The 24,949-nt window shown below is 45.9% G+C and overlaps 1 protein-coding gene across 2 annotated transcripts in view; it reads left to right on the top strand.

Moving 5' to 3' along the window:
- The window catches only part of TEDC1 (tubulin epsilon and delta complex 1), a 427,923-nt gene that overhangs the window by 38,591 nt on the left and 364,383 nt on the right, over positions 1-24,949 (top strand). Inside the window, exons 2-3 of one of the 2 annotated variants that reach the window (XM_077465034.1) lie at positions 12,901-12,992; positions 22,337-22,433. In XM_077465034.1, coding sequence (XP_077321160.1) covers positions 12,930-12,992; positions 22,337-22,433 — 160 coding nt within the window. In that variant the 5' untranslated portion in view covers positions 12,901-12,929. The remainder of the gene's footprint in view (positions 1-12,900; positions 12,993-22,336; positions 22,434-24,949) is intronic. The other variant, XM_077465033.1, reaches the window with a different exon arrangement.

Genomic DNA, 24,949 nt, shown 5'->3' with positions numbered 1-24,949 from the left:
CGGTAACGCTGCTGGTGAACCGCAAGTGATCGTCACTTCGCTTCTGCATGCGAGTCCTGGGTCCCATGGTGGCCTCCTTCGAGGCAGTACCGTATGCCCAGTTCCGCACCAGAGTTCTGCAGAAGGAGATTTTGTCGAAATGGGACAAATCTCAGTTGACCCCGGATCGGCAGATCCAGATGAGCCAGCTAGTCAGGGATTCACTGATCTGGTGGCTGAGGTCCCTGGTGCTTCAGTCCGGGAAGTCGTTCCTTCCTCTAAAATAGACAGTGTTCACAACGGATGCCAGCCTATCCGGCTGGGGTGGAGTGATGGGGATTCAGTTGGCTCAGGGCCTCTGGTCGATGGAGGAATCCAAACTGCTAATCAATCTGCTCGATCAGGCTATGCCTCTCCACATGGTCGATGAGACTGCGTCCAATCAGGATCCAGTCAGACAACGCCACTGCGGTGGCATATGTCAATCACCAATGAGGAACAAGAAGCTCAGCCGCCGCATGGGAGGTTGCTTACATACTTCGGTGGGCAGAGCGACATGTACCAGCCCTCTCGTCCATTTACGTCCCAGGAGTGGAGAACTGGCAGGCGGACTATCTGAGTCGCCAAATGCTGGACCCAGGAGAATGAGTGTTGCATCTGGAGGTGTTCAGGCTACTTTGTCTGCGGTGGGACACACCAGACGTGGATCTTCTGGCCTCCCATCTCAATTGGAAGGTGCCGAGATTCGTGTTCAGGACAAGAGATCCTTGGGCAGATGCGTCGGATGCGCTGGTAGCTCCGTGGGGGTCAGTATCAGCTGATCTATGCCTTTCCTCCATTGAAGCTACTACCACGTCTGCTTAGCAGAGTAGAAGTTGAGGGAATTCCAGTAATTCTGGTCACCGCAGATTGGCCTCAATGTCCGTGGTACGCAGACCTAGTATGACAGGTTGCAGACGCGCCCTGGCGACTGCTGTTACGAGAGGACCTTCTGTCTCAAAGTCCGATTTTTCCATCCTGCTTTACCATTGCTGGCTTTAACGGCATTGCTATTGAAAGCCTGGTGTTGAGGAACAGGGATCTGTCGGACTCGGTGATCCCAACTGTGTTGAGAGCATGGAAATCCTCTTCCAGGAAGATTTGTCATACCTGGAAGGCCTACATCTCCATGTGTGAGAAGAAAGGAAGGCATCCGCGCTCCTTTGCTCTATCCAGGATCCTGCTGTTTATTCAGCAAGGGGTAGACCAGAAGTTGGTGTTAAGCACCATTAAAGGACAAATATCAGCCTTGGCTGTCTTTCTTCAAAGACCCCTGGTGTCTCACTCACTGGTGAGTACCTTTTTGTTCAAGGGGTGCTACATGTAGTCCCTCCGGTGCATCCACCGTTACCCCCGTGGGATCTGAACCTGGTGTTATCGGCGCTGCAAAAACTACCATTTGAAAATATCAGGTAGATCCCTCTTGACTTTTTCCCAGAAAGTGGCCTTTCTAGTGGCCATTACATCAGCCAGGAGGGTTTTTGAACTGGCGACCTTGTCCTGCAAGTCGCCCTACCTGGTTATCCACAAGGATAAGGTGGTGTTGCGTCCGCATCTGTCTTTTATGCCGAAGGTGGTTTCGGCGTTTCACATCAATGAGGACATTGTGTTACCATCTTTGTATCCTAAGCCGACACATCCTAAGGAGGTGGCCCTTCATGCTCTGGATGTGGTTCGGGCTCTGAAGGTGTATTTGTCTGCCACGGCTCCCTTCCGGAAGTCAGACTCGCTGTTTTGTTTCTGTGGCTGGTCCAAAGAAAGGCATGGCAGTCTCGTCGGCCACCATTTCCAGGTGGATCAGACAGATTGTAGTACAAGCCTACACTTTAAAGGGGCAGATATCCTCCTTTCCGGTCACGGCCCACTGGACAAGGACAATCGGAACGTCTTTGTCCTTCCGACACCAAGCGTCTGTCGCTCAAGTGTGTAAAGCGGCGACCTGGTCGTCTGTCCACGTGTTTACCAAGTTCTACAAGGTAGACGTCAGTGCATCGGCTGATGCCTGCTTTGGCCGCAAAGTTTTACAGGCGGCCGTATAGTTGCAATAATTAAATTTTTTATCAGATTTTTCGATTAAAAACGCTGTACCGTTAGGTTAATGCACTGTTGCATTACATTCCGCAGTTTTTGGTGCGGTTGTGGGTAGTCACTCCTGTTGAGGGTACTCCTGGTTCTGTGGTGGATTTTTTCAACGCTCTGTTGTTTTTTGTGGGTAAAGTTTCACTAGTTCCCACTTGCCATGGTAGATGAAGTTTTTTTTTTTTTTTTTTTTTTAGAAAATGTATGCTGTTTTCCCACCCCTCATTTGGCACTGCTTGGGGATGTCCCAATGGCTAAGAGAAGAGCTGTGTCGGTCGGTGAATATAAGAGAAAATATGATTTTTTTTTTTGTACTCGCCGTAAAAATCCTTTTCTCTGTAATTCACCAACTGGCACAGCACCCTCCCCTCCTTTTTTCTCTTTACGTTATACTGCTTGTTGGCGTACTGATGACTGCATGGCAGGCTGGAGGGTTGTTGCCCAGGGGACCGCCCCCTGGGCGGAACTGGAAAGTTCTGTGCGTTCTGTGCCTAGTAAGGCCTAGTATTCTCCTAAAGGTGGTTGTAAAAACCCAATGGCTAAGAGAGGAGCTGTGTTGGTCGGTGAATTACAGAGAAAAGCATTTTACGGTGAGTACAAAAAATCCTATTTGTTTGCGACAGTCTTTACACAGAAGTCTTTTTTTCAACCTCGCCTACTATGTAACTATGTAACACACCGCTTATGTCTTGCTGAATTCGTGCTTCCCTGTTTGTTCATGAAATCCGAAATGTGCCCAGCTCACAGCCATTCTCCCCAGAAATACATAATCCCCCCCATCATCACAGCCATATATCCTTTCTATAGATACAGAGACCCCCAGCGATGGAGACCCCTCATCACAACCATACCCCCTTCCACTGCAGAGACTGAGACCCCCGCCCTTCCGCCGCAGAGACAGGTCACAGTAACCCCCACCGACCCACCCCCTAGAGCAAGCAGACATCTCCACCCCCCCCAGAGATAGAGACCTCCACCACAATCATACCCCTCCATCAGAGACCTCACCCCCCCCCCCCCCCCCATTGAGAGAACACTACTCATTTTATTGTTTGTAAACTTATAGGTACCTACTGTGCTGAATCTGATGATAACACTGAGTGAGGACAGGACAGGAGCCTGCAAGATGCTGACGTCAGCGTGGTGACTCGGGAGGCATGGCTCCTTGGTCAAAGAGAGGTGAGGGGGTTTTTAATCCAGTGCCCACGCCAATCCACCGTTGGTGTTTTTTTCTCCCAGGAGAGAAAGGGCGTGGTGGGATGACGTCATTCGCCAATCTATGCAGCAGTTTTCTGCATCGATGCAAAATCGGGAACGGCTGCATCGATTTAGCGATTTAAATTTAACAGTCCTAATGTATAGTGAGGACAAAAAAGTATTTGATCCCCTGCTGATTTCATACATTTGCCCATTGACAAACGATCAGTCTGCAATTTTTTAACCATAATTCTTTTTTTTATTGATTTTTACATCGCCATTGGTACAAAACATTAGTTGTACAATGTATTCACATGAGAGGGTTACAATGCTGAAATGCAGCTTATCACCTGTTAGCCTCCTCTAATGCAATAGATAGTGGTTATGCTTTGAGCTACCGGTAGCCTGTCACCCTATCTGGGCTCACACTGTGAGCAGGCTTTTGATCACACATTAGGAGGAGGCCCGCCCTGGCCCCTGAAGAAGTGCTCAGGCACTCCATTGCTACTTGTGCTTAGTAGTATTTGTTGAGAAGCAGATATATAAACATAAAAACTCATGCTTGGGGTGTAGAACTATACACATTGTCCAGCAGTTCTCAGCTCATATAGTCATACTGTTGCCTCTAGTGGGCTGTTGAGATCATCAGTCAATACCACCACTGGAGAGTGAACCTTTTATCTGTTTATATCAGTTATCTTTCTTTGGTTGAGTAAAGCATACATCATACATGTGAAAAGGCTTTTGGAGAGTTTCTCCAGATATCCCAATATTTATGAAATCCCAAAGCTTTCCATTGTGTAAGGTGTATTCATTTTGGAGATTACCACCTTAATTTTTGGGGACACCTTAGTGCGCCATTCTTTCGCTAATGTGATACATGTGGCAAAGAGTAAATGAGTGACCACCTTCCTCGTTAGTGGGGGGAATTGCTAAACCCCCAGACTCAGTTAGGGTTAAGGGTCAGATGGGGTTAAGGTGCATTGGTGCCCTGTAGTTTCTTGGATAAGGGACTCAACCTCATCCCAGAAGGGACATATCGCTACACAACTCCATAGAGTATGATGGATATTGCCAGTACTAGAGCAATCTCGCCAGAATAAAAGTGAGGTATTTGAATTTATTTTATTAATAAGTAAAGGTGCGAGGTACCACCTGTGGAGTATTCTCTGGGTGTTGTCCCAGTAGTCTACACATGCAGAGGATTTACTGCTATGGTATATAGCTAACTGCCATTGGTGAAACGAAAATTCTTTTTTGCAGTTCTCATTCCCATTGTACCATATTTGGTGGTTTAGCTTGTATACATATGAGGAAGACTCATATGTATACAAGTGATTTTTTTTTTTTTTTTTTTTTTATATCACATTAAGGGGTCAATAGATTTCTAGCAGGCCAACATGCATATTAATTTTCTGTCCTTACAAAGTTTTTACAGAGAAAAAACGAAAATAAATGTGTATTGCAAAGGTACTCTTGTCCAGACACTTTAATATGCTCACAGGATTGCCCAGAGTTAAGCCAGAACTGGGACTATTTGATGAAAAGAACTTGGCAAGTCTCATTAGGGTAGAGAATGATCCACGTAGAATCAAGGGCTTGGGAATTCTTGTAAGCTACAATCACATGGGCAGAAGTCTGCGGTAAAAAAACAGGCATTTGGGTCACGGTAATGATGCCCACGTCCATTGTTGACCTTACTACCCAATATTGCAGTTCAGACTAGTGTGTTCACATTGCTTTGTAGTAGGGATGCACCGAAATTTCGGCCGCCGAAACATATTGGCCGAAAATGCCTTTTTCGGCAATTTGCCAAAAGAGAAAAACGGCCGATAATGGAGCCAAAAATTGGGCGTGGTCTGGGTGGGGGCGGGGCTCCGCCCTCAAACCTTGGTGCCACCCATCTTGGGGGGTGTATAGCGCAGGAGAGCTATTGAAATGAAAGCTGTGATGTTCCCAGCGCTGTGATCAAACAGGCGGCGGAGGCGGCTCTCCTCTCTTCCCTGCACAGGCTGCCTGCAAAATGGGACACTCTGGCTGCAAAATGGGACACAGGCACACTGGCTGCAATGGGGCACAGGCACACTGGCCTGCAATGGGGAGACACTGGCCTGCAATGGGGGACACCTCCTGTACCTCGTCATCTGTCTCTGACCATCTCCTGTACCACGTCCTCTGTCTCTGACCATCTCCTGTACCACGTCCCCAGTCTCTGACAATCTCCTGTACCACGTCCCCAGTCTCTGACCACCTCCTGTACCATGTCCCCAGTCTCTGACCACCTCCTATACCATGTCCCCAGTCTCTGGCCACCTCCTATACCATGTCCCCAGTCTCTGGCCACCTCCTGTACCATGTCCCCAGTCTTTGGCCACCTCCTGTACCATGTCCCCAGTCTCTGGCCACCTCCTGTACCATGTCCCCAGTCTCTGGCCACCTCCTGTACCATGTCCCCAGTCTCTGGCCACCTCCTGTACCATGTCCCCAGTCTCTGACCACCTCCTGTACCATGTCCCCAGTCTCTGACCACCTCCTGTACCATGTCCCCAGTCTCTGACCACCTCCTGTACCATGTCCCCAGTCTCTGACCACCTCCTGTACCATGTCCCCAGTCTCTGACCACCTCCTGTACCAAGTCTCCAGTCCCTGACCATCTCCTGTATAAAAATATTTTTTTTAAAATATGTTTTGGTATCGGTGCTGTTTCGGTATCGGTTTCGGCACCAAAAAACCCATTCGGTGCACCCCTACTTTGTAGTGTGCTGCACTCGTTTTTTGATTTAAACGTTTTATTTGTTTTCAGTAATATTACATACATATGTAAGCCCTTGTACACACGGTCGGAGATTCCGACGGAATGTGTCCGATCGGACCGTATTGTCGGATAATCCGACTGTGTGTGGTCTCCATCGGACTGTTTCCGTCGGAATATCCGATGGACCTAGTTTTCCAACTTGTCTCTAAAATTTTCCGACAACATGCTCTGATCGGCCATACTCCGATCCATGTGTAGTCTACTCCGACGGACAAAGTGCCACGCATGCTCAGATCAAATTCCTAGACCAAAGCCATTGGCTACTAGCCTGAACGTAGTTCCGTCGTAATGAAATAACGTCATCACGTTATGTACAATCGGATTTTCCGACAACTTTGTCCGACCGTGTGTATGCAAAAGTTTAGGAACTAAATCCAACGGATTTGGTTGTCAGAATGTCTGACCGTGTGTACAAGGGCTAAGAGGTTGAGCATTGCCTGTTTTATAGTATTCTTATTATAACTAGATACAGTGATGGTAACAGTGTACAGTAACGGTAACAAGCTTATTCAAACTAAATACAGCAAGTAATAGCATGCAGTTTTTGCTTTGTTTCATCCCCCACCCCCGGACACCCCATCTGGGAACTGTGTTCCAAAGAGGGGGGGACTTGGCAAATCAGATTGTTTGTTTGTGGAAGATTTAGTCTGATTAGAATGTCAGTTAGTGGTAAAACAATATTAACGAACATTATCTACTAAGATTTATAGTCCAGTGAACCTTGAGACATAAGAAATTTAGCAAGTAAATCGGCAATAAGAATGTTGGTTGTATCTTGACCTATAACCCTGTATTTATCTGTAGTTGACTCATGTAGCTTGAGATTGAAGACAGGGTTTCCAGGCACTATTACATTTTGTAACAGTATTATTGTATAGGGTGGAGCTAAATTCAAATTCTTTAATTAAAGTAAGTTGAGATCTGACATCTGCAATAGTTGGGGTTAGCATCTCCACTTGCGCATAATGAGCAATCTATCTGTAAATAATATATGCATCACTATAGTTCTGAACTCTTTTGGATAAGAGTCTATTCCTAGGCTAAGGATTCCTAGTGATGGAGAAGAGTTGGATTTGCACCCTGTTATGTCAGAGCTAAGGGTGAAAACTGCTTTCCAGAATGGGCAAAATTGTGGGCATTCCCAAAGGATGTAAAGTAGGGAACCTTTAGAGGAGCAACCCCTCCAACAGAGATCGTCATCTATGTTTGGAAATTGATATAGTTGGACTGGGGTAAGGTACCTTCTATGATGGATTTTTTGCCAAAGTTCCCAATAGGTAATGCATTTGTGGGTTTTCTGGTTGTAGTGGATGGCTTTACACTATTGGTGATAAGAAAATGGGATTTGTAGGTCTCTTTCCCATCTTTTATATGTTTATGTTTTGGTAAACTGGTCTTTGTTATGCAAGATGTTGTACATGAGGGTTATTCCTTTTAGCTTTGAGGGTTTAATGCATGGGGTAGAGTTTTTTTTTTTTTTTTTTTTGTAGGTGGGACGATACCTGCTTGTATGTGTATGCTCCCTGTAGAGGTATGTTGTGTGTTTTTTGTAGACCTGGAAATTTTAGGATTTGTTTGTGTAGTAGCAAGGTGATAAGTTGGTTGGTGCTTGACGTGGGACCAGTGTCGCCGTCTAAAGCTGGGGAGTTGGAGGTTAACATTTTCCATGCTGTGGCCGCAGCTGAAATCGTGGGATGTCTCACTTCCTTGATTTTATTAACGAAGGACTGGGCTAGGAGGAGAGAGCTCAGATTACCCTCAGGTATGAACGATTGTTTGATGTGTTGCCATTGTTTATTACAGGAGGGTGTAAACCAGTGTCTGATTTGGTCAAGAATCACTGTCGTATGGTAGTCATTTACGTTGGGAAAGCCCTTACCTCCTACCAATTTGTGTTTAATGATGGATGCACATGGACAATGGGGTTTCCTATCTTGCCAAACAAAGGAGCGAAGTGTAATTTTAAGAGTGGTGAAGAACATGGGTGCGATAATGGGTAAGGCTCTGTATAGATACAGAAGTTTAGGTAAAGTAAGCATTTTGAAGGCAGCTGTTGTACCCGCCCAGGAGAGATACAGTTTGCTAATCATTTGGAGGTCTTTCTTACAGATCTGCAGAAAGGGGATGTAGTTGCATATATTCAAATTGGAGGACGGGGTAGTTAGATTAATTCCCAAGTAAGGCATGGAGGTGGTCACCCACTTATAGGGGGCTATAGCTTTTTAGACAAGGTTTAGCAGTGTCAGGTACCATTACACTCAGGACATTTGACTTGGACTTGGGTTGGCTTTGTTTCAGTTCTAAATTGGTTATGCTGTATAGTAGTTCTGTCAGCTGCAGTGTCCATTCGAATTTGGCTTGAGAGCTCAACCTAATGAGCGTTCCATGCATGTATGCCTTATGGGCTGACCATAAGGTAGATGGGTATGAGACTGATGATTCATTTAACTCAAAATATTCCTGTAAGCAGCTTTAAATGAGAGCTTTGTTACTGGGTATTGACATCAGATGCTGGTCATTCCTCCAATTAATGAAGGTCGAATGAGTAGGTTTGTCCCCCAGAGTCAGTGAAACAGGTGCATGGTCTGACCATGTTATGGGCTGGATGTCAGTTTCAGTGGCATCTTGGAGTAGTTGTTTATCCTCTAAGAATAAATCCAATCTGGAGTAGGTGCAATGGGGTTTTCGAGAAAAAGGTGAAGTCCCGTTCCATGGCGTGTTGGCACCTCCAAATATCAAACAGATAGTGTGGAGAAATTGAGCTAGACACGCTAGACATGGCTTTTTGGTAAGTGAGTCTTTTAATATCAATGTAGGCATTGGGTGCTAGGTTAAAATCTCCGCATAGGACGTTTGTAGGCAGATAACGTTGCAATTAAGTTTCTGCGCTTCCGACCAGAGGGAATATCTTTTCGCTGGGTGGTTTAGGCCCTTAACGTTTAAAGACGTGATTTTGATTGGCATGACGAGATGGGTATGATATAGAGGTTTGCGGGACAGGTGAGGGTTCCCAAAGAGACTCTTCGTTGGGAATGTGTTGGGCCGGGTATGGCCCTGAGAGGTGTTGTTTGGGTGTTAGTGATGTGGTAGTCAACCTACGTTTTGAAGAGGTGAATTGGTGGCTTCCACTGGGGGTAAGTTACGTCAAAGTTGTTTAACGACCGTTGCTGGAGAGAAGTATGTGTAGGTTGTGGACTGCAAAGGAGTCAAGAACAAGTCAATACAGAAATAAACAGTGTTGTAACGGTAGAACAACAATTTCGCTGTACACAATAACTAGGAATAGGGGTAGCACTTTGTGTTTGCGGTATCTACCGCGACTTATATTGTGGTTTTAAGGCCACTCAGAGAAAGAGGGCTCTGACGGACGTTCCAGGGCTTGTACGTAGTCCTGGAGCTATGGAGGCTGATCAGGTGGTCATTTCGTCAGGAGGGTCAAAGTCATCCCAATCTCCAGTGTTGTGGTTGTGTACATTGCGGTTAGGGTGACATTGTTCCAGTGGTTCCAAGATGTGCCATTGGTGCAGTAGGGAGAGGCCTTCATCCAGGTTGCGGACAGAGAAGGGCTTATTGTCCTTGGTGATGATGAGTTTAACTGGGTGACCCCACTTATATGGAATTTTTGGTGGTTCCAGAGGGGTTTAGTGATAGTGGATAGGTTCTTGTGCTACAACATGGTGTACTTGATTAAATCCGCAAAGAAAGCCAGGGCTGCGTATGGCTGAGGATATTCTATAGGGTTCCTCGTGGCGCGTAGAAGTTTTTCCTTTATATGGAAAAATGTATGCGGACGATAGTGTCTCTAGGCATACTGTCCGCTAAATGTGGTGGCTTAGGCAGACGGTGTATGCGATCGACTATCAGCTCCCATGGAGGGGTGTCGGGAAGGAAGGTAGAGAGTAGCTGCGTGACGTAATCTTAGTGCAGATTGTGGGATAGATTCTGGTATGCCTCTTATTTTTAAATTGTTCCTCCTGGAACAGTCATCCAAATATGCTATTTTGGCCTTCATCTATTCATGTCCTCTGCTTTTTCCCCTTGTGCATCCACCAGACTGTTGAAGGAAGATGTCACTTCTCCCAGTTTTGTTTCTGTGGTGGTGGCTCTGTCTCCTATATGACACTTCAGATGCAAAATTGTGCATCAGTTTAGTAATGTCAGAATGGATAGCATTTTGTAATGTGAGGCATTTCTTGTGTGGTATCAAGAACAGGCTAGTTCAGTGTGGGGTATGCAGCTATGGAGCTGGTATGAACTGGGTTCACAGGGGATAGCTGATTAACATGGCTTACCTCAGCCGAGGCTGTGTCCTGGGTCAGCTTCAGTTTAGATTTAGAAGGGCTTGTAGATGGGGTAGAAGCTGAGGAGAGGCTCCCTGTGTGCTGTAAGTGCGTTTGGTCTCCCTCCGCTGACATCTCCCCTGAGGTTGTGTGTGTGTGTAAAAGGCCGCTGTGGCATGTGCCTGCATGTCTGCCGGCGCCATCTTGGAGATCCTGTCTGCTGGGTGGCAGGTTAAACTTCATGCGTTTCTGTGGTGCGGAGCGTTCTTTTTTCCTCTTATACATAGCGTCAGCGATCCTGGGGACAGTATGAGGCTCTCGATGGTTATGTGGCAATCCCCACTCGTCATTTGCTATAAGAACTCTCTCTGGATAGCTGCTGTTCCCTCAGAGCGGGTTCACTGAGCAGCCATCACTGTTGGCTTCCAGCCACGCCCGATTTTTAGGTGGATAATTCTATGGGGTGGGTTTGGTTCAAGGCTATGTAGTGCTGTATTTGGGAAATTTTGTATCTGTCCATAGTGTCTGGGTCTGCTGTGGAGAAGTGCTCCCCCTTTTTGCCCAGGATTTAATGGGCAATCCGGGAATAAGGTATTCATAGGATAGACCTGGTGATGGTGAGTGCAGCCACCTCTGTGCTTTGTATCTACAAATCATTAATTCCCATTTTACAAAATTCCAAAACGTATAATGAAAAAACATATATATAGAGATACAATGTAATATCTGTCAGTCTTTTCCCCATTCGAACACTGGCAACATCAATCCCTAGAATCTGTTCGGCCCGAACCCAAACAGCCACACAAAGAACTACAGAAAAGTATAAATCACGGGCAATCATGTAACATACCCGGCAAGGTGGAGGCAAGGAATGGACAAAAATCCCAGCATGATCCGATCGGACTTTGATCGTTTGTAGAGAATTATGATCGGACAAGTGCCAAGCATGCTCAGATCAAATTACGACACCAAAGCTATTGGCTACTAGCCGCAACGTAGTCCCATCACAAGGCAAGAATGTCATCACGTTCCGAATGATCGGATTTTCCGCCAACTTCGTCCGACCGTGTGTATGCAACACCACTTTCGGACAAAATCCGTCGGAAAAAATCTGACGGATTTTGTTGTCGGAATGTCCGACCGTGTGTACAAGGGCTTACATTTAGAAACAAGGTGGATCTATCCACTGGGAGCGACTCGACACCCAGGCCTCAATGAGGGGATAAGCTACAAACCCTTTTGCTTACTGCGGAGTAGGCCCCCTGCTGGGCTTTTTGACTCTTGTCCATTCCATGCCTCCACCTTACCGGATATGTTACACGATTGCCCGTGAATTATACTTTACTGCAGTTTGTGTGGCTGTCTAGATTCGGGCCGAACAGATTCTAGGGATTGATGTTGCCAGTGTTCGAATGGGGAAAAGACTGACCGATATTACAATGTATCTCTATATATGTTTTTTTCATTATACGTATTGGATCGTTGTAAAATGTGAATTAATGAATTGTAGATACAAAGCACAGAGGTGGCTGCACTCATCTTCACCAGGTTTTTTGAATAAATCATTCCCCATGAGTGGTGTATGTTTATGTGTGGCTGTGAATTTGGGGATGGGTTTGGGTTTATTTATTTATTTTTTCCCGTGAGATGTCTGCACTTGATTAAGTTTTATACTTATGGACTCCCGTATGGACACTCAAGGGTGCAGATGGGGTGGGATGACCTTACAGAAGGCCACATCCCATCGTGTGCCCGCCCTAAGGTCCTCTATAGCCACGGCCTTCCGGTCACAGTTTGCGCTGTGATTGTATTCCATCACATGCTCTTAGGCGGCCAAAACTGATGCAGCCTGGGAGCTGCCTGCACAACATGCCTGTTGAGCCACTAGATCGCACATCGGAGGGCAAGTCTTCCGGTTATTAGTCCTTGGCGTGCGGACTTCCCTCTCCATGTCTGCGTGCTGTTACCGCGGCGTGACGCCACATGCTGGGTTTTGGTGCCACGGGGGGGGGGGGGCGGGGGAATATTTAAACAACACATAAACACATTGGTTGTGTGAGGATGCTGGGAGCTCATGGACTATATGGACGGTACTTTTCAGGTAACCCATTTTATTGTAAGGGAACCAGACTGCTCTCATATGGCACACTTGATACCCAAACAATCTGTGTGTGTATGTATGTATGTATGTGTGTGTGTGTGTGTGTGTGTGTATATATATATATATATATATATATATATATATATATATAATTTGTTTCTATGATTAGATCGATGCCCAGCATTTGTTTGCCCACACATTGGCCCGATATTGGCTTCGCCCTTTCGGGGTCTTCACGCAAGTTTACACCTATCGGTTTTTCGTGGATAGGATGGATGAATTTTTTTTTTTTTGTGTCACAGTAGAATGTATTAAGGTGAGGAGTTTTTAGTCCTGGATGGAGTGACATATATATTTATAATTTATGAAGTGATATATGCTTTTATTTGTATATCCTTTATACCCCACAGATTGGTGTATTGAATCTATTTGTTTGCACATGCCTTCTGTCAATGTGAAGCTCCCAGTGTGGTTGTTTGTTGATCAGCAGAATAGGAGTGTGGTGAGTATGTGTCCTTTATTAGCCTTCGCTATGGATGCTTGCTCCCCTTTCTCCTCAAAGCACTAAAATAATAAATATTTTTTATATATTGTAATATTTGGGGGTTATTTTAGCTTAAAGGTAGAGCTTACCAGTGAGCTGAGTCCACGCCAGATATGCAGTTTTAAGGGCTTGTAGACCCACTTTTATTAAAGAAAGAAAAGTCGGATAACAAAATAGTTGCCCACACAGGGGTTTCAGCTTTCCACAGCAATAATGTACGTAGAACCAAAAATACCAAGCCACCTGGCTCTCTTTAGCAGCACTGCTGCTCAGACTAATGCTGCAGCCCTCTCGGCTCTGTAACAGGGTTCCTGTACACCCAGTACCTCAGCACTCTTTACGAGTTTCTTTTTTTTTTTCAGCCCACAAGCTTGGACCCTCTGTCTGCTCTGACAGACTGACCTGTGCAGATCTGCACACTTCTTCTCCCTTACTCAACCTGGACTCCTCGGGAGGGTGGAGCCCAGAACCATGGTGTTGGCTTTGTTTTAAGCCCAAGACCCACCTGTGCAATCATCCAGCCAGACTGCTGGCTGGTCCCAAAACCCGGTCCCAGGATTGGAGATTCCGTACTACCACATATCCCCCCCCTTTGTTTCGACCCAGAGGGCGGAACACCCAAGTTACTTTTGGCACCTCTGTGCCAGATACCATTTACAGAAGTACCCTCCTGTCCAACCTCGCTTCTCCTAACAGGGGACTCCACCCAATGCCTCCTTTGGTGTCTCCCTCTAAGCCTTACTGTCACTCTGCTATGAGCTTTGATGCGACCTTCCCAACTTTTCTTCCGAGTGCATTTCCATAAGCACTTCCTCTCCTGAAATCTTAATGGGTTCCCGTTGGTCTTTCTACCAACCCTTCTGCCTCCACGCTTCAGGTTCCCAGGTTTCCCCAAAACTTTCTCAGCAGTACTGTTCTGAGACTGTAGGGGGCCTATTTCTATAGTGTTTAGAACGGAAACCCACCTCTTATTTCTGGTACCTGACTCAGCAGACACTAATCGATTACCAGGTTTACCTGTACCTTTGGGCACCACATTATCATGTACCATTAACACATTATTTGGTTCATCATTGACAGACATATTCAAACCAACATTAGACCTCTCAATGTTGCACATGTCACCAATGCTTTTTTTTTCAAAATTTGCTAGGGCAGAGTCTGCAGAGGGCACACATACCAGAGGGCCGCCATCACCCACAGGAACCTCACAGGACGCCACCTCCCCTGGGTTCACCCACTCTGCAGGCAGCTGTCCTACCACTTGACCCGTTCTGATGCCATCTGTATTTTTATCCACCGGAACAGGCAAGCTCTCGTCTGATCCACATACAATTTTTACCACGCTCCTTGTCCATTCCCCTGTCCCGGGGACCTTATTAGGTTTGTCACCTAAACCAAGCACTGGACTGGGGACCCCAGTCTCTTTAACCACCTTTGTTTGAGCCCTGGTCAGGATCTCTGCTGCTTTCAGGTCCACACATGGCCCTTCCACCTCATGTGGTTTTTCTACTGGTGCAGTATACACGCCCTTCACCAACTGACCAGCACCACACTGGACCATAGCAGCAGAAATGCTTCCCATCTGGCTGTTAGGAGGTGTAACCACAGACATTTTAGGCTTATTTTCAACTTCTCCAAAGTCTGTCTCAAATATTTCTTCTGCACGTAGTCCAGCAGCATACGTAGCAGCAACTTTTAACAAAAGTAGCAAATTTAGGAATAAACCATTCCTGTCCTGTTTTGCTTTGCTCTGTACAGCCTGCCATACAGTGCTCCACCTAGTGGTACTCCGCAATACCAGACCATCAGACTGTGGAGGAGACACACTAGTATAGATTGGCTGTACATCCCAAAGTTCAAGCATCTCTTTTAATGCTTCGGTTATAAACCAGGCCCTTGACTCCAGACCTAAGTCCTTCCTGGGGATTTTCATGACACTGGGGATACAGAGAGACTCACTTGCTGAGACTTGAAAAGCTGCGACGGTTAACGGAACCTTCTCGCAGCTGGAGGCAAACACAGCCTGGTGCTCCACCAGAGCGCTGCCAATTGCTGGACTCATACCCAACTTCTCAGGCTCAGCATCAGTGAACTGCTCCAGAACATTACCAGTGACGTCACGTTGACACTCCATGCCAACCTCAGTTTTGTGGGTCACGGACAATGTCTCTGCTGTGCCCTTATTTGGTTCATCCTGCTCACCAGGGTTAACCCCTGCAGCAGCCACCACACCCTCAGGTACAGGCTGTTCTGCAGCCCCTCCTGCTGGCCCAGCAGAAACCATGTCCACGTTATTTTTGTGCATAAAAGCCTTATCTATCAGGGAGATAAGATTTTTGCTCCAACTATCCCAATCTGTTGTATGTGCGCTCCCTTCTGCAGTACTCCTCAGCACCGATCCATCTGCCCAAGGAGACACATAAGAACAGACTGGCTTAGCTGCAGACTCATTACACCAGTCATTGTAAATCACGTCAGACTGTGGTAGCACAGGTTGCAATACACCATATTCACCACCTTGCTCGGCTTGCGTTTCATAAACCTCACACACCTTTGCATTTTTCACAGGTTGTGTTAATCCACCATTTACCTGCACATTTTTAGTACTAGCTGCTTGCACTAACACATTACCATTACACGGTACAGTTCCATTCTGTCCCACCAGAGTGACATCGCAGTTGTCCAGGGCAACCTCTGACTCCAACACATGAAGTTCCCTGGAGATTCCTGTGGACAACTGTGCTGTCTTACCACCAATTACTATAGGCAATGGCCCATTTTTGCTAACCCCAGGTTCTTTTAGAGCAAAAGTTTTCCCAACAGCATTAAACTTTTCATTAACAGTAACACTTATAGCATTTTTCGCATTTGTAGGCTGTCCTAGCCCATGGTCAACTTGAGCCTGATAGTCATTAGACACAACACTTTTAGTCATCAACACAGGTTCTATTTGGATTTTAACCCTTGCATTCCCACTATATAGGGAAAAGTCATTCTCAAGTGCACATTCAGTGGCCCCACTAACTGGGGTCACTCTCACATCATCATGGACAGTCTCGTAACCAGTCCTTTTATACATGAAATCAGTAGTTCCAGCCATCATTTCATTAAAGACAGTCTTACCCACCGCAGTAGTTGGGGTCACCATCTTCATTTGAGTACGTCGTCTTATGCACCAGTCCTCTGCTGCACTTTTACTGGCCAACTCCTCCTGGTGGCCATTGGATGAAACTACAGCAGGCATCTCCCACCGTTTAGCACCCCCTGCAGGCACAACAGGAAACATCTTTTTGCTAGGGGTGACTGCAAACATATTTTCACCGGAATCTGGGCCTACAGACAAAACTGTCTCAGCAACATTATCTCCAGTCGTATTCCACAACCTAGGGCAAGAAAACATGCCATGCCCCAGCTGGCCACATTCCAGGCATGGTACTGGACGATTTTTTCCAAAAGCGATTCTCTCCTGGCGATTCCCAGCTGGCCGGAATGCACAGGCCTCTTTGTGGGGACGCTGAACCAAACCTCTACTGCAGCTCCTTTCAGGCCTAAATTTCACTCCGGTTGCCATGGGAGACCGCACTCTCCCAGCAGAACTTTGCTGGCTCTCTCCAGCATGATAAATTGGCTCCTCCTTAAGCCACTTTCCACGATCCTTATTAGACATAGCCCATGGTACAGAGACAGCCCGACTGGCTTCCTCTGCGTTGCTATGGGCAACCACTCTCATCCTCAGCCTTTGATCAGCCTCTCTCCTTGCATATAGCATGGGCTTCTCTCTGCTGGATCCCGTCTCATGCTGTGACACATTCACATCTTTCACAATAGCTGTTTTAACTGCAGCAGCTTTGCCAGGGGCAACAACAGCCCTCTTCCAGTTATGGACATCCAGCGGCTTTCCCCTTGCACTGAGGGTTGGCTTCCTTTCCTCTGTGGCTTGGTTCAGTGCTGCTAAATGCCGCTTGCACCAATCCACTGCAGATTCAAATGCTGGTGGACTCTCCAGAACAGCAGTCACCTGTGCACTCATTGCACCAGTGTTGCTAGGGACAACCCCAGCCCTTTTTCTCCTTGATAAACTCTGATCAGGTATGTATGGGGCTCGTTCGGGCGGTAACAACCCCTCCAACCACAGAGCTCTGTCTCTTTTAAAGCAAGTTGCTTTTCTCTTCATGCAAGCTTTCCTCACCTGCACATTGCACACACTGATTGTGCTGTCTCATGCACACAAACACAGTTCATAGCAAGAGAAAAAAAAATGTGACTATTCATTCACAGGTACACCACCTGCAACACGCAATGCCTTTTGCCTGGCTGCACTTCCACACACACAGCCAATAGTTCCTGACTTGAACTTACTGTAGAGCAAGGACCCGGATTCCACCGTCTTGTGCCCGCATTCGAACACCACTTGTAATATTTGGGGGTTATTTTAGCTTAAAGGTAGAGCTTACCAGTGAGCTGAGTCCACGCCAGATATGCCGTTTTAAGGGCTTGTAGGCCCACTTTTATTAAAGAAAGAAAAGTCTGATAAAATAGTTGCCCACACAGGGGTTTCAGCTTTCCACAGCAATAATGTACGTAGAACCAAAAATACCAAGCCACTTGGCTCTCTTTAGCAGCACTGCTGCTCAGACTAATGCTGCAGCCCTCTCGGCTCTGTAACAGGGTTCCTGTACACCCAGTACCTCAGCACTCTTTACGAGTTTCTTTTTTTTTTTTCAGCCCACAAGCTTGGACCCTCTGTCTGCTCTGACAGACTGACCTGTGCAGACCTGCACACTTCTTCTCCCTTACTCGCCTGGACTCCTCGGGAGGGTGGAGCCCAGAACCATGGTGTTGGCTTTGTTTTAAGCCCAAGACCCACCTGTGCAATCATCCAGCCAGACTGCTGGCTGGTCCCAAAACCCGGTCCCAGGATTGGAGATTCCGTACTACCACAATATATATATATATATATATTAAATTATAGGTACTGTTGTACTTTCTTAGAATTGTTGAAATGACAAATACCACATCCACCCTACAGGAGTCTTGGCTTGGCGTGGATTGACATTGACTGCAGGTCACGGGGGGGGGGGCCTGAAAGTCCCTTGATTGCGCTCACTCCAAGATCCTATATTAGGTTGAGAGCTTGTGCTTTTTGGGATAATTGGGTGGGTCTTGAGGGGTTTTTTTTGGGGGGGGGGGGTTGCAGGTGGTGGTGGCTTTTGGTTTTGTCTGTATTTAGGTGGGTTGGGGGTAGCCACGTCTGTTGCATGATGTTTTGTACTGTTTTACAGAAGAATGATATAATTTAAGTCTTTCTTTCTCGTTTTCACACCCAAGGTTGAATATTACCTTACCTTTTTAAAGTTTAGGAATAAATTTAACCTCGTCCTTTTCCTGATGAAGCCACTCTGGGGAAACATGTAGAAGTTTTCTGGACGCGGGATGAGATATGAGATGTGATTATAGTATTGTCACTCTCAGGGATATGATTTGTGTGTGTGTGTGTGTGTGTGTGTGTGTGTGTGTGTGTGTGTGTATATATATATATATATATGTGAGGGAAGTTTTAAGGGAGGATGTTATAATGCGGACTGCACTGCGGAAAAAAATATTAAAAGCCAGCAGCTACAAATACTGCAGCTGCTGACTTTTAATAAATGGACACTCACCTGTCCCGGGGTCCAGCGATGCCGAGGCCGATCGATCGCTCAGCTGCTGCCGCCACCATTCTAGGTGAGGGAATCAGGAAGTGAAGCGAAGCAGCTTCACTTCCCGGTTCCCTACTGCGCATGCGCGAGTCGCGCAGCAAAATAGGAATTGTCCGCGCTGTCTGCTGGGACACACACGGGTCCCAGAGACAGCGCGCAGGGACAGGAAGAGGCATAGACTCCCGTGGGAGTCTATGCCCGGAAATGGGTGTAAATACCTGTTTTGACAGGTATCTGCACCCCCCTCCTCCCTGAAAGGGTGCCAATTGTGACACCGGAGGGGGGGGAGGATTCCGATCAGAGGAAGTTCCACTTTAGGGTGGAACCCCACTTTTTAACTTCATTGCTATCTTCCAGAGAGCTCTGTGCTTATATGGGCTATTCAGGCCTTTCACATTGAATGTCATTATTTTTAAGGTTCATTTGAGTGGTAAGAAGTTCTATGTCGCCATCCAGTGGTAGATCTTGGCATGGGAAGCGATGGAACTGCAATGCTAGACATGTGCTTGTGCTGAAGAAAGTTAATTTGGTATAACTGTCAAGGAACAAAGTAAAAAAAAAGATTCAAACTGGGATAGTCGGGAACTTGGAAACCCTAGGTGTCAACATATATGGAAAACAGAATACGGGATAAATCACATATATGAAAGTGGGGATAGAAACAGAACTAGTATCAGCCGAACGTACAATATTTTAGATGTCACAGAGACATATGGGAAACCAGAAAGGCACTCAGGTTTAAGGCATTGATAATGGTAGTAACACTCGTAATTAAAAGGTGCAGCTTGTGCGGTGAAGCTTTATCTACCCTTCCTGTTTGGCGATGATTTTCACGTTGTTCTAGAAAGGGTTCCGGTTATATGGGGTTTCCTTTCATAGGGAGTAGGCACCATTTCTGGAGGAGTTCCATGCCTCTTTCCAGTGAAGTGATGGAGTGCAATTCATTATGCATCTCTACCAGTAGTTTGGCAGGGAAATCCCAGTTGTATAATATTTTATGGTTTTGCAGGATTTTTGTAATTGGCACCAAGTTGTCTCACTGTCATGGTAGCTTGCGATAAGTCGGCGTACGGTGCAATTTCTGCAAAGGGGTCAGGGAGTACATGGTGTTGTGTGTTTTGGGTCACTGTCATGATGAAATACCCATCCACAACCCAGTTTTAATGCCCTGGCTGAGGAACGGAGGTTCTTAACCAAGATTTGATGGTACATGGGCCCCGTTCATCGTCCCTTTTGATGCAGTGAAGTTGTCCTGTTCCCTTTGCAGACAACACCCCCCAAAACATGTTGTTTCCACCTCCATGTTTGAACATGGACATTGGGTTCTTTGGGGTCATAGACAGCATTCTTTAGTTGATGACAAAGAGCTTGATTTTGGTCTAATCTGACCACAACTCTTTCACCCATTTTTCTCTTCTAAATCCTTCAAATGTTAGCAAAGTTCAGATGGGCCTATACATGTGCTTTCTTGAGCAGAGGCACCTTGCAGGCGCTGCAGGATTTCAGTTTTTCACAGTGTAGTGTTTTACCAATTATTTTCTTGATGTCTATGGTCCCAGTTGCATTGAGATTGTTGACTAGATTCTCCAGTGTAGTTATGGGCTTATTACTCACTGTTCTCATCACTATTCTCATCATTGAAACTCCACGAGGTGAGATCGTGCATGGAGCCCCAGACCGAGGGAGATTGACCGTTATTTTGTGTTTCTTCCATTTGCAAATAATTGCACCAGTTGTTGTCACCCTCTCACCAAGCTGCTTGGCGATGGTCTAGTAGCCCATTCCAGCCTTTTATAGGTCTACAATATAAGATTAGGAGCACTCTCTTTAAGGATACACAAAACACCTGGGAGCCAGAAATATTGCTGATTGATGGGGGTTCAAATACTTATTTCACTCAGCTACAGACACGATTCCCTGCACCATAAGAACGATCATGGCGCCTTTCTGCCGCTTGATCGTTCTTGCGGGAGGGGACGTCCCTCCCCCTCTCGCCTCCCTCCGGTGCTTTTACCGACTCACCGGTTCTGTCGGTGAGTCGGACACAGGATCCGCCTGCCCCCGGATGTTCATCACAGAGAGATAAAAAGTTGCAGCGACTGCCTTTGTGGTCTCTAGGGTCTTTGTTAAAAAAATATATAATGTTTGGGGGTTCTATGTAATTTTCTAGCAAAACAATAATGAATTTTACATGTAGGAGAGAAATGTCAGAATTGGCCTGGGTGCGAAGTGGTTAAAATGCAAATCAATGTATGACTTGGCCCCTCCAACTGCAGAGAATAACAGTGGTCTGTTATCTTGACAATCTCCTCTTCTTTGCTCCTTGGAAAGGGAAGTTGCTGGAGAATTTGACCAGGGCTCAAATGCATTTAGAATCCTTGGGATGGATTGTGAATCTTCAGAAATCAAATCTAGATCCAACTCAGGAAGTGGTGTTTTCTACGATATCGGATCAATTCAGTGGAACAGCGACTTTCTGCTAGAAGACGTGAAAGTGGAATGTGTGGTGTCTAGGCTGCAGTCCAATCAGCCCTTATCCATAAGGAAGATAATGTCAGCTTTGGGAACTCTGACTTCAACCACACCAGACGTCCAGTTGGCAAGACTGCATTTCAGATTGCTTCAGTTTTTTTCTTCTGAAGGTTTGGGACTAGCAGGTGGGAATCCATGGATACCTTGGTGAAGATTCCCACCAAAGTAAAAAAGGAACCTTTGTTTACTCTTTTGAGTGCTGTCCTCAAAGACGTTTTGGGAAAATTCAAGTTACACTTACCTGTAACTTGTTTTCCAGTAGTCTTTCAGGCCCGCAATGACTCGCCCCTTATGCTGCATTGCTATGTTATGCTTGTGTTTCAGGCTGTGATGGATGTTCTTTACTACAACTGAAGAGGTGTGGGGAGAATCCTCCATTTAAAGATTTGATGAAGGAGACGTTTCTGTCATCTGGTGGGAGGAACTGCGATCTCCCAGGTGCTGTCCTGAAAAACGACTGGAAAACTAGTTACCAGTAAGCCTTAAATATAATTTTTACAAGCAGTAAACCATACAACGTAGGTGTAAGAAGGCATAGAAGGAGGTGTTTTAAGCTGACTTTTCTATTTATTTTTTTTCACAAGAAAAAGCAGATTTCTATTTAGTCGAAACTTCCACTTTTAATAATTTTGATCAGCAAGTTAAATTCATGTATTCGGGCTCTTTCACACGGGCAGACTGTTCAGGTCAGCCTGTCAGTTTTTTTAGGTGGCCCTGAATGGATGCTCCATACAGGTCTGTGGAACGATGAATGTCAGCTGACCTCCAATCCGCTGAATCCAGATGAATCCATCCGTCTATCGAAACGGATGAAAACTGACAGGTAGTCCTCAATTGGCGATTCCCCCATTGAGGAGAGAGAGGCTCTGACAGGTCTGTCCCTGTACAGTGAGTAGAGACAGACCTGTCATCCGCTGGCTCAGCGGGTATCAATGGAACGATCCCCTGCTGAGCAAGCAGAGTCCGTACACATACAGCCCCGTGTGAAAGATCCCTTCATGAATGTAATTACTTTGAGCTAAATGTTTTTTCCATATCTTTACTTTTCACTTCTGTCTTATTTGACAGGCTTCGGAGTTCTGGAAGTTATTGCACTGCTTATTAATGCAAACCTACTCAAGAAGGGACCATTCATCAAGTTCAAGAAACGTAAAGGGGACTAAAGGTGTCTTATTTTCATTACTCAACATATTGTTAATTAATTTGTGTAATGTTACTGTCAAGAACTATTGCACAGTGTTTTGCTTTCTTATGTTTTATTTGCTATAGAATAAGCATCTGAGATTTCCAAATTACGTACTATTAAAAACTCATTGAAAATTCAACTCCCTTTCCTCAGCATGTCTTAGCCATAGTTAACTGAGTGGAAAGAAGGTACAGTATATACAGAGGTTTGGGAAAGGAGCTATTTAAAAATTAGAACCAGTCTATAGATGCAGTTTAAAAAAATAAATAAAATGTGTGTGTGTATATATATATATCATCACATGATACCAGGGCCAATCACAGCGGTGATAGCTGTGACCAATCAATTTCACACTAGTTAACAGGGTTTTGTGGATGAAACTTTAGAACAGTGTTGTAGTTTGCTTATTACAGTGATTATCACTGTAATAAGCAAGTAGTATAGTGTCCCTATAGTAACATTGCACTTACTGTGTCCCCCATCACTGCACGCTGGTTAGTGATATATATATAAAGTTTTTCTTTTGTGCTACTGGCAGTCGTGAATGCAAACTACTGCTTCCGATATATTGACATAGGCTCTTATGTGAATAGTTCTCCTTTGCCCACTCAACATTCGGACAGATGTGTGAAAATTATCTAGACCTGCCTGCTAACTCTCCGCTACTGGGAACCAATCATCCACCTATACCCTATATTTTCATTTGGGACAAAACATTTGCCTTAGAGCACCTTCTTCAGCCCTACTCCAGTTGAAACCTTAACGTGGAGAAGATGGTATTCAATTACAGGCTCACCAGAGCATGAAGAGTGGTTGAATGCGGGTTTGGCATGCTTTCAAACAAGTGGCTTTTTTTGCACAGCGTGATCAATCTAAACATGCATTATATGTGTCGTTAAGGCAGCATGAAAATTACATAATTTTGTAAGGGATCGGGATGGCGTTTGTTTAAAGGATGTGTAACATTGGGGTGTTTAGCTCAATTGGTAGATGCATTTTTTAGTTCACATCAGGCAGGCGTTTATGGTTCAGGGCCTGGTAGCCCACGTTTATTATAAGAAAACTAAATATTAGTCCATCCAGAAATCCCACGCAGGGGTCCAAGCTTACATTAAATACACAAAAAATCCAAATGAAAATGCTAGCCCACCTGGCTACTCTTCAGCAGTAGTGCTGCTATAGGTACTTGCTCCGTCCACCAAACTGCTTGGACGCACACAGTCTTAGGCTCCTTGGACGCACCCAGCTTCAACCCTTCAACGCACACAGCTTTGGGCTCTTTGGACGCACACAGCTTCAACCCTTCAACACACACAGCTTTGGGCTCTTCGGACATGCACAGCAGCAAACCAAGCCACTCCACCATCCCTCACACTCTACTCCCAACATCCTTTCATTATATGGCCTGTCTGCAGCTGGGCACACACCCTGCTTGTTATCATCCAGACCTAGACACAGGGTTGGATATCCCTTTTTCCTCCAATTTTACAGGGACAGAGCCTCGCTCTGTCACATATCCCCCCCCTTTGTTTCGATCCGGAGGGAGGAACACCAGCACCCATCATGATGGTTGGGACACCTCTGTGCTGGCTGTCAGCCACGTAGGCCCAACCTTTTTCCGGGTGTGCTTCCAGGAACATTCCCCCCCTTTGTTTCGACCCAGAGGGCGGAACCCCCAAGTTACTTTTGGCACCTCTGTGCCAGATACCATTTACAGAAGTACACTCCTGTCCAACCTCGCTTCTCCTAACGGGGAACTCTACCCAATGCCTCCTTTGGTGTCTCCCTCTAAGCCTTACTGTCACTCTGCTATGAGCTTTGATGCAACCTTCCCAACTTTTCTTCCGAGTGCATTTCCATAAGCACTTCCTCTCCTGAAATCTTAATGGGTTCCCGTTGGTCTTTCTACCAACCCTTCTGCCTCCACGCTTCAGGTTCCCAGGTTTCCCCAAAACTTTCTCAGCAGTACTGTTCTGAGACTGTAGGGGGCCTATTTCTATAGTGTTTAGAACGGAAACCCACCTCTTATTTCTGGTACCTGACTCAGCAGTCACTAATTGATTACCAGGTTTACCTGTACCTTTGGGCACCACATTATTATGTACCATTAACACATTATTTGGTTCATCATTGACAGACATATTCAAACCAACATTAGACCTCTCAATGTTGCACATGTCACCAATGCCTTTTTTTTCAAAATTTGCTAGGGCAGAGTCTGCAGAGGGCACACATACCAGAGGGCCGCCATCACCCACAGGAACCTCACAGGACGCCACCTCCCCTGGGTTCACCCACTCTGCAGGCAGCTGTCCTACCACTTGACCCGTTCTGATGCCATCTGTATTTTTATCCACCGGAACAGGCCAGCTCTCGTCTGATCCACATACAATTTTTACCACGCTCTTTGCCCATTCCCCTGTCCCGGGGACCTTATTAGGTTTGTCACCTAAACCAAGCACTGGACTGGGGACCCCAGTCTCTTTAACCACCTT

Source organism: Lithobates pipiens, unplaced genomic scaffold, assembly GCF_037356315.1.
Source record: "Lithobates pipiens isolate NorthernLeopardFrog02 unplaced genomic scaffold, aLitPip1_a1.2 Scaffold_30, whole genome shotgun sequence".
NCBI classification, from domain to species: Eukaryota; Metazoa; Chordata; class Amphibia; order Anura; family Ranidae; genus Lithobates; species Lithobates pipiens.
The sequence above is the reverse complement of the archived record's forward strand: the minus strand, read 5'-3'. Positions and strand labels throughout refer to the sequence as shown.